The sequence below is a fragment of the Eutrema salsugineum genome, unplaced genomic scaffold, assembly GCF_000478725.1.
Source record: "Eutrema salsugineum unplaced genomic scaffold, Eutsalg1_0 scaffold_1, whole genome shotgun sequence".
NCBI classification, from domain to species: domain Eukaryota; kingdom Viridiplantae; phylum Streptophyta; class Magnoliopsida; order Brassicales; family Brassicaceae; genus Eutrema; species Eutrema salsugineum.
The window spans coordinates 6920955-6939880 of NW_006256909.1; the positions used below are offsets into that span (position 1 = coordinate 6920955).

An 18926-nucleotide genomic window follows, 5' to 3' on the forward strand; every position below is an offset into this window, starting at 1 on the left:
AGCTTCTCTTGGGCTTTATCTCAAACTTCTGGCCCAATAGATTAATGATAAACCCAAAGCCCATATCCTCACATGGCCCGTTGACAAACGTGTTTTCTTCCATTTAACGTTGTCTCGAACGCACAAACTCTCACACACACATTATATTAATTGCGCGCTTTATCTTCCATTAAATAATGTAATTAGAAAGGAAAGAAAGTACCAAATAAATTCTACAGATTTTCTCTTCTCTCAAAGAAAGCTCAATATTTTGCCTCATCAAAGCTCTCTACAACGAAAATGTGGCGACTCTCCGCCTCAATTCTCCTCTTCTCATGTCTCTTCGTCTCTTTCCTCGCCGTCTCTTCGTCGGCGTTCGGCGATTCGGAGGCGACATGCTCCGGAATTGTCCCCTTACGGTACCGTAAGGATAAGATCTCGATAACGGACTTTGGCGGCGTCGGAGATGGACGGAAGGTGAACACGAAGGCGTTCAGGGCAGCGATTTACCGGATTCAGCACCTGAAGAGGAGAGGAGGCACGCTTCTATATATACCTCCGGGAGTGTTTCTCACGGAGAGCTTCAATCTCACCAGCCATATGACTCTCTACTTGGCTAGAGGTGCTGTGATCAGAGCTGTTCAGGTGAGAAAATCAATCTCTCTGTTTTCATCTATGCGATTTGAATTTTTTAAAATTCCCATTGGTATGTTTGCTTCATGATTGTTGGTTGCAAACTTGCAATTTTCAGATTCTATTAGATAATTTGAAATGGGCATGTTGAAATTGCAGTGGACTGAGTAATGGATTAGTTAGTTCCTGATTTAGAAATTCAATGTTGCTCATTATTCAGTGTGATAAATTGTTGGTGAGTTGTCTCTGTCTGCTTTCTGGAGTTGAGTTCGATAATCAACACTCACTAGTGTTAGTAGTGATTTATCTTTTAGTGATCAGGAAAGGTGTTTCATTTCCAAATTTGTCAGACTATAGATATTTAAGTAAAGTATTTCCAAAAATAGATGTGATTTTTTTCTGCTTGATTGGATCTGAATTCGGAAAATGTAGTAAGGTGATCAAGTTAAAATGTGATAATTAATTATTTTGAAAGAAACGAGAAGATGTGGGAAACCATGCAACGTATAATAATTAATAAAACCAATGGGGTATGGGATTGGTATTGGTAGGTCCGAGCATCATGGGACCGTCGGGGCTAAAACGTTATTGTATCCATGTGGTGTACTGCTTTTATGTTTATGTTTTCAATCGCTGACCCGAATATAGCTGGCCATTTTTGTCGTTCTTGTTATCCAATTTTGTCATAAATCTACTAGTGTATATTATATAAAAATATCTTGAAGATAAAGTAAAGAAATCTTGGTTAGAGTGTTTTAACGTTAGGAGTGTGGACAGTTTGGGTTTCGTCGGAGTAGGATGCTGCCATACATGTTAAACCTCGGATTCAGTTCTTTTTTTTTATTTTTAAACTTAGATTCTCTGAATGGTTTGTCTTAAAATGTGTGTGAAACCAAAAACACTTATTGTCATTATAGTGTATATCAGTGTGTTTGTTTGTGTTAGAAACATTTTTTTAAGTGACGACCATTTCATTTGGCGTGAGTGTTGAGACAGAATGGGGAACAACAACTCTTAGAGCTTACTTTGTTCAGATTAAGATACTTTGAAATTTGAGTGATCATTATTAGTATATGAATAAGAATACACATAATGTGAATTGTTTAGTGACCTTATGGTGTATGTTAACTTCAGGATACTTGGAACTGGCCATTGATTGATGCTTTACCATCTTATGGAAGAGGGAGGGAATTACCCGGGGGACGGTATATGAGCTTTATCCATGGTGATGGGCTTCGTGATGTAGTCATCACTGGTTAGTGTGGAAAAATAGTGTTTCTTGTTTTGGTGATATGATGATGTTTTAGCATTATTTTGACATTATATTGCAACTCTATATACACAGGACAAAACGGGACAATAGATGGTCAAGGAGAAGTGTGGTGGAACATGTGGCGCAGTAGAACACTAAAGTTCACTAGACCGAATCTAATCGAGCTCAAGAACTCTAAGGAGATCATAATCTCCAATGTCATTTTCCAAAACTCACCTTTCTGGAACATTCATCCCGTGTATTGCAGGTACAAAATCTAGTTAATACCTTCTGAAATTTCCCAAGCATTGATATATCTCTTCATGGTATTGACTCTGTTCCTCTGTTTGATCTGTGGCAGCGACGTTGTCATCCATCACGTTACCATCTTAGCTCCACAAGATTCACCCAACACAGATGGAATCGATGCAGGTTTTGTCTTACTCTTAAGTCTTAACTCTGTTTTTCCAATCAACATTAGACTACTAGATTGGTTGCTGTGATCAAACATGCCTATATAGGAACTTGAAACATGTTCAGAGACAAACTCAACGTGATTTACAGCTATTATAGATCTGAATCATACCGTTTTCTATAATCTGAACAAAATTAACCTGTCCATAGATTCCAGCTTCAACGTCTGCATAGAAGACTCATACATCTCAACAGGAGACGATCTTGTGGCCATCAAAAGCGGTTGGGACGAGTACGGAATCGCCTATGGCCGTCCAAGCTCAAACATAACGATCCGCCGCATCACAGGATCTTCACCGTTCGCAGGTATCGCAATAGGAAGCGAGACATCAGGAGGAATCAAGAACATCGTAGCAGAACACATCACTCTCTTCAACATGGGCGTTGGAGTCAACATCAAGACAAACATTGGTCGTGGAGGATACATCAAAAACATCAGAATCTCCAACGTCTATGTAGAAAACGCAAGGTACGGTATCAAGCTCGCCGGCGACACGGGAGATCACCCTGACGCGTATTATAACCCGAACGCTCTTCCAATCGTTAAAGGAATACATATCAAGAACATTTGGGGAGTAAACGTTCAAAACGCTGGCTCCATACGAGGCCTTAAGGGTTCACCTTTTACAGGTACAAAACTATATTAAACGTTTGCCATTTCCATCATATATTTGATTATTAAAATAAATGTGGAAAACATAAATTATTTACAGGGATATGTTTGAGTGAGATAAATCTACATGGAAGCTTGAACTCGTATCGAACGTGGAAGTGTTCCGATGTTATCGGAACTTCACTCAAGGTCAGTCCTTGGCCGTGTTCCGAGCTGAGAACTACCGGCGGATCTTATTCGTGTTCTTCCACTTTCTGAATTTGTTTTTTCTTTTATTTATTGTATACGTAATACAATCACGAATTTGCAGTTACTCTCCAATATCTATATTTGTTTGTAATTTTAAACTAATAAAATTAAATTATATAATGGATGCAAATTTATAAAATGAAGAAATTTGATTGAGTACGTTTATAATAAATCTGGTTTTAGTGGTAAACTTTAAGGGAGTTTGAAGTCTAGTTGTATGATCAATTGAATTTAGATTCGATAATGTGCATCATTGCATGTTAAGATATAGACACAAAAAAAATGTGTAGAAGTTTATGAATAACAGGAAAAAAAAAGGGTTACTACACTGATATTTTTTTAAGTTTACTTCCGTGGAACCTGCTTGGTCAACGATTTAAAAATAATATTGTCAGGAAAGGAAAAGAAAAATGCTGCTTGAAAACTTCTCGAATTCTTAGAACGCATAAGCATGCACATCAAAGAGATTCAAAAAAGGAGTTGTTAATATTATTTTATTAATTTTTTTTTTAATTTGTCTAATAAATTTGACTTTACCGGAGAAAGAATCAATTCTGTTCTTTTTAGCTGTAAATCAATACCAATCCGCCAGTTCAACTGGAGAGAGAAGTCATTCTGTTTTTTTTAGCAGCAAACCAATACCAATTCGCCACCTAGATTATAAAACTTCTCAAGAATCGATCCATAAATTTCTTTTACAAGGATCAATCCATAAAAATTGGGTCTTTTTTCTTTTTTTAAAATCCAATTAATTGCTAACAAACCCCTTATGAAACTTTTTAAAAACTTCAATAGACATGGTCTTATGATCTTTTGACTATTTAAAATTTTGATTGGTAGTTTTAGTCAAACTTATATTTTTTACGCAAGTCAAACTAACTAGCCGATAGACATTTTTTTTTAGTGATCAACTAATTCGTTCGGGCGAGATATCTCACGGTGTCATGATGTCATCCCTCACACACCTTAGTCAAACTAATATTTTTTTACGCAAGTCAAACTAACTAGCCTACACTACAGACATCATAATATGTTTTTGTAGCTCACTACTAAAAAAAAAATTATATCAAAAGAGTGCTTCACTTTCCCGGCTCTTATATAAATTGCCAGTGAGACGGACCAAAACTAAATCCTTTAACAAAAAAAAAAGAGACGGACCAAAACTAATCACACAAAGATTTACAAAAAGAAAAAGAAAGAATACATTTTAATGGCAAGTTCGAGCAAAGAACTCTATTATGTATTTTTGAAAAGAGATCCGGAGTATGAGCGTCTTAAAGAAAACCGGTAAGAATATTAACAACTCGCTATATGATGTACGTATATCTAAAGTTCAAACAAAAAAAAAGTACGTATACCTATAAAGCTTAGTTTTTTTTTTTTGAATTGAATGTAAAATTGTATTCAAATCAAATAGGTTTTACATCAAGTGCAACAGAGTTCTGAGTTTTTCAATTTCCTTTACAAGAGAAAGATGCTAGGATCGAGTTGAGAACCAGTAAGTTAGGCTCTCTATAAAGGTTTGGTTGCCTTCCAGGCAGATTGTGCTCAGCCTGTTTCGAACAGTTTTGTCGATGAACTTGATTAGCCGTATGTGAGGGGATGGAGCTTCTCCATGGCGCCGTGCATTTCTTTCTCTCCAGAGACCATGTATTGTAGCTTGAATAGTGTAACGAAGAATGAACAAATGAACTTTGTCCTGCGAGCAGTCTTTGGCGAGTCTGATCACGTCGTACCAATCAAGGGTGTATTTATCCCTTAATACACCACAGATTAACGCTTGCCATACCTGAGCTGAATAGGGGCAGCTAAAGAATAAGTGTTGGACTGTCTCGAGAGGATGCTGACACAACACGCACCGAGGATCATTGTTAACATTCCATTGCCTCATTATTTCACCAGTGGAAATACTGTTGTGCATAACCATCCAATGAAAAAAAGCATACTTTGGGATCGCATGTTTAAACCATACCACTTCAGACCAGTCACATTTCAAGTGTGGCTCTCTTGTGAGTTGCCACGCTTCTTTGGATCGGAATCTCTGCTTATATTTGTCGGGAGCACTCTTCCACAGGGGAACATCGTCGCGACTGATGGTTGCAGAAGCTTTGAGTTTAGCTATCTCCTTCTCTACTTTATTTAAAATGTTAACTCGGTGCCTCCTGATTCTATGGTTCTTGAGGACCTGCTCCACTGTTGCGGTATCCCTTATTCCAAGATCAATACAGCCTCGATCTCCAAGTAAAGTGTTGAGCCTCCCATAAGAAGACCAGTGATCATACCAAAAAGAAGTGCCCCTTCCATTGTGAATTTCCACGCGGTGAAACTCTCGAGCTAGCTGTCTCAGTTTTAAGATCTTTTTCCACATCCAGGATCCTGCCTGAAAAGTATCCTTGACTGACCAGAATGAACCAGACTTTAGGAGGTTCTGTTGAATCCATTTAACCCACAAAGAGTCCTGAGCAGACAGTATTCGCCAGACCAGTTTCAGCCCTGCAGTTGTGTTAACTTCTTTGAGAGGTTTCAGGCCTAAGCCTCCTTCCTTTAGCGGTCTGGTAATCATGTTCCAAGCAATCTTTGCTTTGCGTGTGCTAAGCTCTGGTCCTGACCAAATGAAACTAGCACACATACTCTCTATTTCCTGGATACAAGCTCCTGGAAGTCTAAATGCAGATAGCCAGAAGTTTGCAATGCTGAAAAACACCGAGCGAACAAGCTGAAGCCTTCCTGCATATGACAGAAACCTCACTGTCCAACAACGAATGGTTGATCTGATTTTTTCCAGAAGAGGTGCATAATCAGCTGATGTCATCTGCTTTGTTAATAGTGGCAACCCCAAATACCTAACAGGTAAATGACCTGCAGCAAATGGGAAGTCTGTGAGGATAGATTCTTGTTCACCTTGAGCAACGCCTGCCATGAAAATGGTAGATTTTTCTACACTGATCCGCAGGCCTGAGCAATGAGCGAACTCGTCAAACACCTGGAGGATTCCTTCAATAGATCTTTTCCTTCCATCCGTGAAGACCATAATGTCATCTGCAAAACACAAATGTGTTAAGCGAATGTTTTGGCAACAAGGGTGATAACCAAACTTGCGACTTGCTGCAGCATTGTCAAGCTTCTTTGAGAGAGCATTCATACAAATGACAAAAAGGTAAGGAGACAAAGAGCAGCCTTGTCTTAAACCCCTCTCACTTCTAAAGAAACCAGCTAACTCCCCATTCACTTGAACTGAAAAAGAAGCAGTAGTAATACACAATCTTATCCAATGAACAAACTGTAGAGGGAAGTTCATTGCTATAAGAGAGTTAATCACAAACGGCCACTGTATGGAATCAAAAGCTTTAGCCAGGTCGATTTTAAGTGTACTGCGCGCAGAGACTGAGTCCTTATGGTATTCTTTGACAAGCTCAGTTGCAAGGAGAAGGTTCTCCATTAGTAGCCTGTCTTTAATAAAAGCTGATTGATTTGGGAGAATGAGCCCAGGCATCAGTCTTTTCAGTTGGTTAGCAATGAGTTTTGAGATCACCTTGTAGATAACATTACATCATGAAATAGGCCTGTAGTCTTTCATCCCCAGAGCATAAGTCTTTTTTGGTATTAGAGCAAGAATAGTAGAGTTTAAACCTTTTGGGAGGAATCCTTTAAGGAAGAAAGACTTGACCGCAACCACAAAATCCTCACCTACAACCGGCCAGGCCAATTTGAAAAACTCGCTGGTATAACCATCTGGCCCAGGAGATTTACTCCCTGGCATAGAGAAGAGAACCTTTCTGATTTCCTCCTCCGAGACCTCTATAGTCAGTTGTTCTCTATCTCCATCAGAACAACGAAAAAGTAAAAGGTGTTCCAAGTCTTCTACTGATGATTAGTCTGCAGGTTTTCGGGTGAGGAACTCTTTAAAAAAAGACTCTGCTTCATGTTTGATTTCTTCCTGAGTCTTGACCAGACTCCCATCGCCACACTGTATTTCCCTTATGGAGTTTCTAGCTTCCCTGATTTTCACAGCATTGTGAAATGTTTTATTGTTCTGGTCTCCCACCTGTAACCAGTGAAGCTTAGATCTTTGTTTGTTTAGTTCCTCTTCCAAATTCGCCACAAATTGCCATTTTTCTAGTGCCTCTGCTTCCTCTTTCGATCTCTCTGGAGATGGCTGCAACAAAGACTCTTGCTGCTTTTCACAAAGAGCTTGATAAGCCATTTGAGTTCTCTTGTGAATATCACCGAACTTCTCCTTACCAAGTTTTCTGATAATTGGTTTTAGGGCCTTTAGCTTTTTTGAAAAGCGAAACAACGCTGAAGTGGAGCAGAAAAGTTTCTCAGTGCGAGACCAGTACTCTGCAACTAAGGGCAAGAATTCTGGCATTTTCCCTATGGCATTCACAAACTTAAATGGCTTCTTCTTTACACCAATCTTGGTATCAAGAACAATTCTGCTTCTAAGATGATCTGAGCAACCTCCAGCCTCAAAAACACAATAAGCTTGTGAGTTTCTATGCATCCAAATATCATTCATTAGAACTCTGTCTAGCTTTTTACATATGATCCCCTCCTCCCTCTTATTCGTCCATGTGAATAATGGGCCATGGTAGCCTAAGTCGGACAGTGAGCAGTAACTAACCGCGTCCTGAAAATCCAACATCCCTGGTGTTATACACAGTGCAATGACATGATTTGAGTGTTCCTCACTCTCTAAGATTTCGTTAAAGTCCCCCATTAGCAGCCAAGGTTTGTTTAAGAACATTGGTGCATCATGGTGATCTTTTAAATCTTCCCACAGACCCTTCCTCTCCTCTGCAGTATTTAGTGCATAAACAAAGCTGCAAAAAAACTCTTCCTCATTTCGTTTTCACCGAGCAGGTGATCATTTGGTTGCTCTTGAAAACCGGCGTTAGACGAACTGTTGGCTTCCATAACACCCAAATTCGACCCAGAGTGTTGTATTCGTAATTAGACATGAAAGACCAATCTTTGAATACTGATTTGACTATCTTTTCAGCTTTTGTTTCCTTAACCCTCGTCTCCAGCAAACATCTAAACTCCATTCCTGTCTCCACTAACCATTTTCTCACTGCGGAATGTTTTATTGATTGGTTGAATCCGCGCACATTCCAGGAGAAACTCGACATCTAAGTATTCTTGCGAGAGGCTTTTTTAACTGCAGCGCTTTGGGAATCCTTAGTTTTTGAATATATATATAGGTTAATTTCCTTTATATCGAGAGTTAACTTAATTAATTGAATGTTTCTATTTGAAGGACAAAGAAAGGAGAAGAAGAGTTGGATAGATACCTGGAAAGGAGACATGAGGAGATTCTTGGAAGTAATCTTGAGGCTGGTTCATATAAGAGGACTGTCTCTCTTGTTATTGTTCATGGTTTTGGTGTTGAGATCACCAAACACCAGGTAATATAAATACATACATATGTTTATGTATATTTTATCTAGGCCAAGGATAACCGTGAAATTATTTTGTTCCGCCACTTATATATTTATATACACTTTAAGTGATAAGAAAACATGGATTTTTATGGGGTTTGATTATCAAAAGAATTATAAACCAATATTGCAGTTGTATATATTTCGTCATTTCTTTATAGTTTGATGCTGCTAATTATATTGTTTTGTAATATTATCTATCAGGCCAAAGTGTTAAGATCCGTCGACGACGTTTATTCGGTGGAAAAGAACGAATAAATTAAACTTGTATCCGGTAAAAAAGAAGAAACGAAAGAAGGAAACTTCTAATTTAATCCTTTATTAGAATAATGATGTAGTGGCATTTATAATAACAGAACATAATAGTGATATCATAACAATAAATAGTATCGCGATGGTAGAGTACTGTAGTAGTTAGCAAAGGTTGTTTATATATTTGCATTTGTGATTGCAAATGAAAAATCAATGCTAAGATTTTTCTTTAAGCTTCTATTGTGATCGATTGGATCGAAATCCATGCCATGCAGATCAGCGGATGGATAGTGTGTGACAAAACTTTCATTTTTGAACATTCAAGTATTAATTTACTTCTTCATGAACTACTTAACTTTCAAGTATTATTAACCGTGCATATAATGCGACTATGATACACTACAAGAAAACATCACATATTCCTACCATATATTTCATCAGAAAATCGTGGGAAACCGGCTTTTTCTACCAATTTCCTACCAAATATTTTTGTAGGTTCTATGCCGTCGGAAATTTTAAAAGGTAGAAAAATCGTAGGAAATTTCCTACGAAAATTTTGGTAGGAAAATTTTCGCGGTAGGATATTCGTAGGAAAGTACCTACCAAATTACTTCCATCTTCCTTCAGTTTCATTCTTTCTAATTTCAAATATTCCTACCATTTTCCTACCATTTGCTAGATTTTATAAAAAAAAAAATTATTTTTTAAAATTAAAAATTAAATTAAATTTAAACTAAAAGATGAATTAATTATTAATTCAATTATTACTATATATAGAGATACTATATATAAAGATATTATATATAGAAAAAAAAACAAAGTAATTAAAAGGAAGATAAAGCTCTTATTTATAGAGCAGCTTCCTCATGTAAATTATCTCAGATCATTGAGGTGGGACAAATCAAATTGAAATTTTCCTATCAAATTCCTACGATATTCTTATACATAATTTTTTGTCAAAAATTGGTAGGAAATTTCCTACGAAATATTTACCAGCCATTGGCCCTACCACTTTCCTTTCAAATTTTGACCGCGTGATAGGTTATTGGTAGGAAATATCCTTTGAAATTTTGACAAAATATTTGGTAGAAAATTTCCTACCAATTTCTCATCACTTTTACTTTTCGTCAAAATTGCATAGAAAATTGGTCATAAAAATTTTCTACCAAATATTTCGTCAAAATTTTTATAGGAATACATAGTACTGTGTAGCGATGATCAGAAGCAATGATAAAATAAGTGACGCAAAGAGTGACGCCAAGAGAGTGACGTCATTAAGAAATCATTTGATTGTTGAAAGGATAGACAATAATAATTTCTTCACTCATCATTTTTATATTCGTATTTTTTTCGTCCAAGAGAAGAACAAACAAAAAAGTGGTCCAGTTATTATTTCTGTTATTATACAGGATTTATTATTTCCAACAAACAAAAAAGTTGTCCATATTCATTACAAAAAAGAATATTCAAAGGGTAATAAAGCAAAAAAAAGGTATCAATCAAAGAAATGAATGTTCAAAATTTCGAATGGAATATCAATCTGATTATTTGTGATATAGCTTTGCTGGTGGACTTGGTCAGCAAAGACGTTATTATCTTGTATTATCTCACAATTTCTGTACATGACTAGTTTTTTTTTGTGGAACATATCATCAGATAACTAAAAATTTGTTGAGTTAATGTGCATTAGTCTTTCCAATAATAAATATTTTTTCGCTTTCGAAATTAACATTTCCTATTACACACAGCTGATAACATGAGAAGTTGATGATATAGTTCACAGTCACATGTGTAAATAAACTAGAGGTAGAGAGACTTTACACTTAGATTCAAGCTGAAAACCGATTGTCTATATAGCTTATACGTTATCTAGACAACCGATTCATTAAACTAAGCTATATAGATAGATATACGTACTTTTATATGTTCTACAGCCGACAACCGATTCATAATCGTTTTAAGGGACAGTTTGTTAAACCCTAGTTGTCTAATTATTTACTTAACCACTAGCTATATTAAGATAAATGATCTACTTGGTTATTACTTATTATATATAACTTTATTAACAAAATTGCAAAGTTGAATTGGTCAGCATTTGATCTTGTAAGCTCATTCACGTCTTCTACCACCCCACTTGTAGACAGACTCTGGCCCTCTAATATAATTGAGAAATACGAAACAGCAACGATATAGCATTAAAATTCTCATTCTTTTTTTTTCAAAAAAGAGATAATTATCTTTTAAAGTATAATAAAAACAGAGAATGCTATGCAAGTAGACTTGAAGTCAATGAAAAAGAGCTCACGAGTCAATTAGATCCAGATATTAACTTTATAAGAACCCCTAGCTAAACACATACATATTCACCAAAAAGCAAAAAAAAGAAAAGGAAAAAAAATAGAGTGAGCTTATACCAAAAAAAAAAATAATACATTTTTTCTTAGGAAAAGAAAGAAGAAAATGGCGCAATCTAACGCAACAGGCAGTGGAGTGATCGTGGATGCACGGTTTTGCGCAAAGTACCCAGTGGAACTGGTGATTGTGCGGAAGTGGATGAAGATAAAGCAAGGTAACTTCGTAATAACGGACGTTAACGGAAACATGTTGTTCAAGGTGAACGACCGTGTGTTTGGTCTTCACGACCAGAGGACCTTATTGGATAGTTCTGGATCTCCGGTCTTGACTTTGAGAGATAAGGTCCAGTCCATATATATATATATATATATATGATTTAAATTATATATTAAAAAAACCCTAATTAAGTCGTCGGCTTGGTCAACTAATTTAGAATACTAAAAATTAAATTGCAGATGATGACGATGCATAACAGGTGGAAAGTGTTTAGAGGAGGGAGTACGGAGGAGAGTGATCTGCTGTACACAGTGAAGAAATCGTCGATGGTTCAGTTCTTTGATACGAAACTTGATGTGTTTTTGAGTCACAATACGGAAGAGGAGACACCCGATTTCAGAGTCGAATGTGATTCTGACGACTGTGACTGTGTTGTCTACGCCGGTGAATCTGACGTTATTGTTGCCCAAGTATGTCGTCTTCTTTCTTTTTTTCCTTTTGCCCCAACATATTTTCTCTGTATGGAAATTGGTTTAGTTGGTTATACTCCCTTCGTCCTAAAATATAAGATGTTAACAGAGATTAAGAAACTGATTTTTTAAAAAATAAAACATCATTAATTATTAGTTAAAAACATACAAATTCAGTCAATCATAAAAAAAACTTCATAATTCAAAAAGTTAAACAAATAAAATAACATTAAAATTGACATAGAAACCTGTAAAACATCTTATAAAATATAACCTTTTTTTCATTAAACATCTTATATGTTGCGATGGAAAAGTATATATATATATATATATATATATATATGATAAATCATATAATTTTTAAACAAGCTTTTTATTTTTCTTTCTCTCCTATCTCTTTTTGGTTTACTTTATCATGTTCTGTTTAGTCTTATCCTATTTGTGAATTGGTAGTTTGCCTAGGTTTGTGATTGGTCTAAACTTGGACTTTAGAATTGCTAACACTTACTAAACCAAATTAGGCCAAACGAAACGAAAAATAAATGAAACGAAATGAAATATAAATGTGATTGTTTGGCTTTGAATGGGAAGCAGAATAAATGTAGAATAATTGTAGTTAATTTGTATTTAAAATAATTTACAATTTTTTACCATTTACAGATTTTATGTAGAACAAAAAATATTAATATAAAATTGGAAGATCTGTATGCAGATATTTATTAACCTAAAAACCAAAGGAAAAAAATACTCTCACAACTGCTCTAAAATATGAGCAGACCACTCAATTCTACATCTAGTTCTAATTTATTTTTTTAATAATATTTTTTTAATCTGCATAAATTGATTTGCATTGCAACCATTCAAAACATTTGTTGTTGGTAATAGATGCACAAGAAGCACACGGCGCGGAGCGTTCTCTTTGGAAAGCACAAGTTTTTGGTGACTGTTAATCCAAGTGTCGATTATGCTTTCATTGCCTCCCTCATCGTTATTCTCGATGATGTTGACGGACCAGACCCAAGTGTTCTGAGTGTCACATCGACATTATTAGGGAACTTTGGTAATTAAAATTGTAATGTCAAAATTTGATATTATGATTATAATGTTTTATTGGAAATCGCTTGTAATTTATGGGTTATAAACTCATTATTGTGATTTGTTTGAGCATGTATAAATTTCTTGTATATACAGTAAAACCTCTATAAATTAATATTCAATAAATTAATAATCACTATAAATTAAGAAATTTTACCAGTCTCAGGTCGGACCAATGTAAAAATCCATCAAATTCGATAAGATAATATTTTTTTTTTAAATTTTTATGTAAATATATGGTCCCAACAAAAACATAAATTAATAATTATATATATTTATATAAATATATGTAATTATAGTATTTTAAAATATGACTAATGTGGTTGCTTTTACTTAAAATTTAAATCTCATTGGATCTTATTTCTTTAATTATTACATCAGTAGCTTTTATTGATGTTTTACGATATACATTCCAAATTTATGATAACTTTTAATGTGATAATTGATTCTCTTATCTGTAAATATTTTTAAATGTATTGTAATATTATCTTCAATTTTATCATCAATAATACGGATAGTAGCCATAGTTTTTTTTTTATAAATTTTAAACTTATGAACATGTATATTTTTATATGGATAATCCAATATGGTATTAAAAACTATTTTATTATGATAGTTATGATTGTTAAACATAATTTACATTACAAAATTTGTTAAAATTTTAAAATATAAAATTATTCTAAAAAATTTTTTAGAAAATTATAAGTGGAAATCAAATTTTCTATTAATTTATAGATAAATTAATATCACAATAAATTAATAAAATATCATAGTCCTAACATTATTAATTTATAGAGGTTTTACTGTATGTGATATATATGATTATTGTGATTTATTACTCAATTTTGGCTTAAATTGTGAAAGCATATAGAACTATAATTTGATTATAGATCGACGTTTACAGTGTTCGATTAATTGTTAATGTGAAAGTACTGAATTGTGTTGTATATGTCTCAAGAAAAAGTGTTCGTATGTATATTGTCCCAATTAAAGTAATTGGAATTATTTGTATTAGTATGAACATTTAATGGCTATCGTTAGATTCCATAATCATTCCTAATAGTCGAGAGAAGAATACTTCTCCAGCAAAGTTTCTTCTATCAAAGAGCTTTAATCATAGGTATGTTTTCAAAACGACCGCTCATTGCAAGAAATTTTTGTATTATCATATAGTCAAAATCCATGCTTATATTACAGATCTTTTAGTTGTACGTACTCAAAATTGTTTTGACTAAATAGTGTATTCCACTAATTTTTTTTTTTAAAAGTTCCTGGAAAGTAGACACGAGTAGATTGTTGCCTTCTTGGAAGTAATCTTGAGTGTGGCTCTTATAAGAGGACTGTCTCTTGAAAAAGAAAAAATAAAAATAAAAAAAGAGGATTGTCTCTCGTATCGTTGTTCATGGTTTGCGTGTTGAGATCACCAAACATTCTAATATACTTGATATATTATATATATATATATATATAGATCATACTATTCACTACCACCATCCCACTCCCCCATCCCACTTGTAGATACACTCTAATATACTTGATGATAAATACGAAACAACAATAAAATAGCAATTTCCATTCTTTTTTTTTTGAAAAAAAGAGATATTAATCTTTTAAAATATAAAGACGGAATGGTATACAAGTAGACTTTTGAAGTTGTCAAATGAGCTCAGAGTCAATAAGATCCAGATATTAACTTTATAAAAGCCACACCTTGCTAAACCTAAACATACACATATTCACCAAAAAGCAAAGCAAAAGATATACATTTTTTTCTTAGGAAAAGAAAGAAAGAAAATGGCGCAATCTTACACAGCAGGCAGTGGAGTGATCGTGGATGCACGGTTTTGCGTTAAGCACCCAGTGGAACTGGCAATTGTGCGGAAGGTGATGAAGTTCAAAGCTGGTAACTTCGCAATAACGGACGTGAACGGAGACCTATTGTTCAAGGTGAATGACCGGTTGTTTGGTCTTCACGACAAGAGGATCTTATTGGATGGTTCTGGATCTCCGGTCTTGACTTTGAGAGAGAAGGTGATCCATTTATTTATTTATATATATATCGATATATGATTTACAAAAAGAAGAAAGAAAAAAAATTGTCAACTAATTTAGAATACTAACAATAAATTGCAGATAAGGACAATGCATAACAGGTGGAAAGTGTTTAGAGGAGGGAGTACGGAGGAGAGTGATCATCTGTACACGGTGAAGAAAAAGTCGATGGTTCAGTTCTTTGATACGAAACTTGATGTGTTTTTCAGTCACAATAAGGAAGAGAAGACTCCCGATTTCAGAGTCGAATGTGAATCTAGCGCATATGTTGTCTACACTGGTGAATCTGACACCATTCTTGCCCAAGTATGTCTTCTTCTTTCTCTTTCATTTTTCTGCCCCAACATGTTTTCTCCGTATAGAAATTGGTTTAGTTAGTTAGAACGGTCGGGATCGGATTTTTTTAATTGACAGTCTCAAATTATAAGATACTGATCAGCTTGGAGATTAAAAAAAAACTAATGTTTAACAATAAAACATCATTGATTATTAATTAGTTAAAACATACTGTATATGTTTATAAAATAATTAATGAATTATATAACTCAGCCAATCATTAAAAAATTACATAATTCAATTTTTTTTTAAAAGTATAGAGAAGAGGCGGACGCAAATACAACGGTACGGGATCAATACCTCCTACTCCCTTTTGTTTTATACTCCTTCTGTTCAGAATTATTTGATGTTTTAGAAGGTTTTTTGTTCATAATTATTTGATATTCTTACTTTTCAATGTAAAATTTAATGAACTTTTATAGTTTTTGATCTTTTATATTCTGCAGATTGTATTCTTATTGGCTGAATGATATTTAAATGGATTATAAATAATATTTTTAGTATAGGAAAAACAAAAATTAAATGAATCCTTAAACTGTGTGCAAAAACCTTAAACATCAAATAATTCTGAACAGAGAAAGTATTGAATATTTTTTTTATAAAAAAAATCTGATTTAATATATTATTTTAATGAAATAATAGAAAAAATATTTTTTATTATGAAAAATTATGATTTTTATTGAAAACGCCATCGATAAAAAAAAATTCTAAATCCACCACTAATATAAATTAACATCAAAGTTAGCATGGAAACCTGTAAAATATAAACAACATTTTCTCTTTTTCTTTCTCTACCTCTTTTTGGTTTGCTTTCAGATTTTTTTTTTCCCTCTTCTGTTTAGTCTTATCCTAGTTGTGAATTGGTAGTTTGCCCAAGTCTTATGAATTGGTCTAAACTTGGACTCACAATAGCAACACTTGTTAACGAAACGAAATGAAATATACATGTGATGGTTTGTTGTTGGCAACAGATGAACAAGAAGCACACGGCGCAGAGCGTTCTCTATGGAAAACACCAGTTTTTGGTGACTGTTAATCCAGATGTCGATTATGCATTCATTGCCTCTCTTATCGTTATTCTCGATTATGTTAACGGACCAGACCCAACTGTTCTAGGTGTCACATCGTCATTATTGGGGAACTTCTGAATTGAAATTGTAATGTCAAATTTTTAAAATTGTATAATATTATATAATTATAATGTTTTGTTAGGATCATTTGTAATCAATGGGTTTAGAATCTATTATTGTGATTTATTTTGAACATGTATAAAATTATGAAATTGATTGTGATTTATTTGCCAGAACTCGTTTGTTAGAGACCCGCTTATAATCTGTTGTTGTGATTTATTTAAGCATGTATAAATTTATTGTATATATGTGATTTACATTATTATTGTGATTTATTTGAGCAAGTACAAAATTTATGAAATTTATTCATTATTGAAACATTTTTTTTTTTTTTTTGGTCGAAAATGTTAAGTCATTATTGAAAAATGTTCACATGAATACACAGTTTGATTATTACGTGATATATGAATTTTGGTTTATAAATCATATTTGTTACTCAATTTTGGCATAAATTGTGAAAGCATATAGAACTATAATTTGATTATAGATTCAGGTTTACAGTGTTTGATTAATTGTTAATGTGAATATAATGAATTGTGTAGTATATATCTCAAGAATATGTATTTTTGTATATTATCCCGATTAAAGTAATTGGAATTATTTGTATTAGTATGTACATTTAAAGGCAATCGTTAGATTCCGTCATTCCTGGTAGCCAAGAGAAGAATATTTCTTCAGCGAAATTTCTTCTATCAAGCAGCTTTGATCATAGGTAAGTTTTCGAAACGACTGCACATTGTCAGAATAGTTGTATTACCATATGGTCAAAATGCATGCTTATATTACGGATCTTTTAGTCGCACTCAATTTTTTTTTGACTAAATAATGTATTCTACTAATTTTTTTTTTATAATTTCCTGGAAAGCAGATACGAGTAGACTATTGCTTTCTTGGAAGTAATCTTGAGTCTGGTTCTTATAAGAGGACTGTCTCTCTTGTCGTTGTTCATGGTTTTGGTGTTGAGATCACCAAACATCAGGTGATTCTCTGTCTATATATATATGCATGCCATGGCTCAAATCCCTCTATACATAAAATTAGTTTACTCCGCCTTTTACCTATCCATAAACATTTTCAAATGATAAGAAAATTCCGATTCTTAAGAGGTTCGAGGATTAAACCCCAGTTATCTCATATATATATATATATATATATATATATATATATATATTGGTATATATATTGGTTCATATGCATTTGTATATGCTTGGTCAATTGTTTGTAGTATGATGTTAATTTTACTGTTTTTGTGATATTTTGTATCAGGCCAAAGTGTTAAGATCCGCCGATGGCGTTCATTCGGTGGAAAAGAACGAACAATTAAACTTGTATCCGGTAAAAAAGAAGAAACTAAAGAAGGAAACTTCTAAATCCGATGTAGTGGAATTGATAATAGCAGAACATAATAGTGATATCATAACAATAAATAGTATCGCGATGGTAGAGTACACGTAGTACTGTAGAAGTAGTTAGTAATTAAAGTTTTTTTTTTTTTTTGTCGACAGCAAAGGTTGTTTATATATTTGTATTTGTGATTGCAAATGAAAAATCAATGCTAAGATATTCTTTAAGCTTCTACTGTGATCGATTGGATCGAAATCCATGCCATGCGGATCAGCGGATGGATAGTGTGTGACCAAACTTTCATGTTTAACATATTCATGAATTACTTAACTTTAAAGTATTATTAACCGTGCATATAATGAGACTAGGATAGTATTGTGTAGCGATGATCAGAAGTAAATGATAAAATATGTGACGCAAAGAGAGTGACGCCATTTAGAAATCATTTGATTGTTGAAAGGATAGAAAATTATAATTTCTTCACTCAATCATTTTTATATTCGTTTTTTTTTTGTCCAAGAGAATAACAAATGAAATGGTCCAGATATTATTTCTGATATTATACAGGATTTATTATTTTCATTATATAAATTAGGTGGATACCCGCACATTAGGTGCGGGTTTTTATTTTCAATTTTTTCAATTTTTTTATAAATTTTTATAAAAATTAATATTATCATCACTTGTTATTTCCTTACTTGTTAATATTTTATTCAAAAAAATTAAAATATTAAATATTATTTAATAATTTAGAGTTATATTAAAATTAATAAATATCATCAATATTTTTAATTAGTTATAACATAAAATTTTGTTTAACATTTACACAAATATTAACTAATAGTCAATTAATAAAAAAAAAATAAATTAATAGAATCATCATTTCATTTGTTACTTGTTAGTATTTTATTATAAATAATTTTTTAAAAATAATTTAAAATAGATATTGAATATTATTAAGTAATTAACAGTTATATAAAAATTAAATACATATCTATCAATATTTTTAATTAGTTATAACATAAATTTTTGTAT

At 33.2% G+C, this 18926-nt stretch overlaps 3 protein-coding genes across 5 annotated transcripts; all 3 read left to right on the top strand.

Moving 5' to 3' along the window:
* Nucleotides 1-169: 169 nt before the first annotated feature.
* Nucleotides 170-3334, top strand: LOC18030819 (probable polygalacturonase). The gene is made up of 6 exons (XM_006413447.2): nt 170-624; nt 1747-1867; nt 1958-2132; nt 2226-2296; nt 2489-2968; nt 3052-3334. Exons 1-6 carry the CDS (start codon nt 280-282, stop codon nt 3207-3209), a joined length of 1350 nt encoding a protein of 449 aa, XP_006413510.1. The 5' UTR covers nt 170-279; the 3' UTR covers nt 3210-3334.
* Nucleotides 3335-11193: 7859 nt separating this feature from the next.
* LOC18030821 (protein LURP-one-related 15) lies at nt 11194-13180 on the top strand. The gene is made up of 3 exons (XM_006413449.2): nt 11194-11590; nt 11704-11934; nt 12820-13180. Exons 1-3 carry the CDS (start codon nt 11354-11356, stop codon nt 13000-13002), a joined length of 651 nt encoding a protein of 216 aa, XP_006413512.1. The 5' UTR covers nt 11194-11353; the 3' UTR covers nt 13003-13180.
* Nucleotides 13181-14761: 1581 nt separating this feature from the next.
* LOC18030822 (protein LURP-one-related 15) lies at nt 14762-16711 on the top strand. 3 transcript variants are annotated; one of them, XM_024149736.1, is made up of 4 exons: nt 14762-15060; nt 15163-15387; nt 15673-15702; nt 16389-16662. In XM_024149736.1, exons 1-4 carry the CDS (start codon nt 14824-14826, stop codon nt 16563-16565), a joined length of 669 nt encoding a protein of 222 aa, XP_024005504.1. In that variant the 5' UTR covers nt 14762-14823; the 3' UTR covers nt 16566-16662. The 3 variants fall into 3 exon arrangements, with proteins under 3 accessions (XP_024005504.1, XP_024005506.1, XP_024005505.1); XM_024149738.1 differs by having other exon boundaries at nt 15678-15702; nt 16389-16576; XM_024149737.1 differs by lacking the exon at nt 15673-15702 and having other exon boundaries at nt 16389-16711.
* Nucleotides 16712-18926: the final 2215 nt, after the last annotated feature.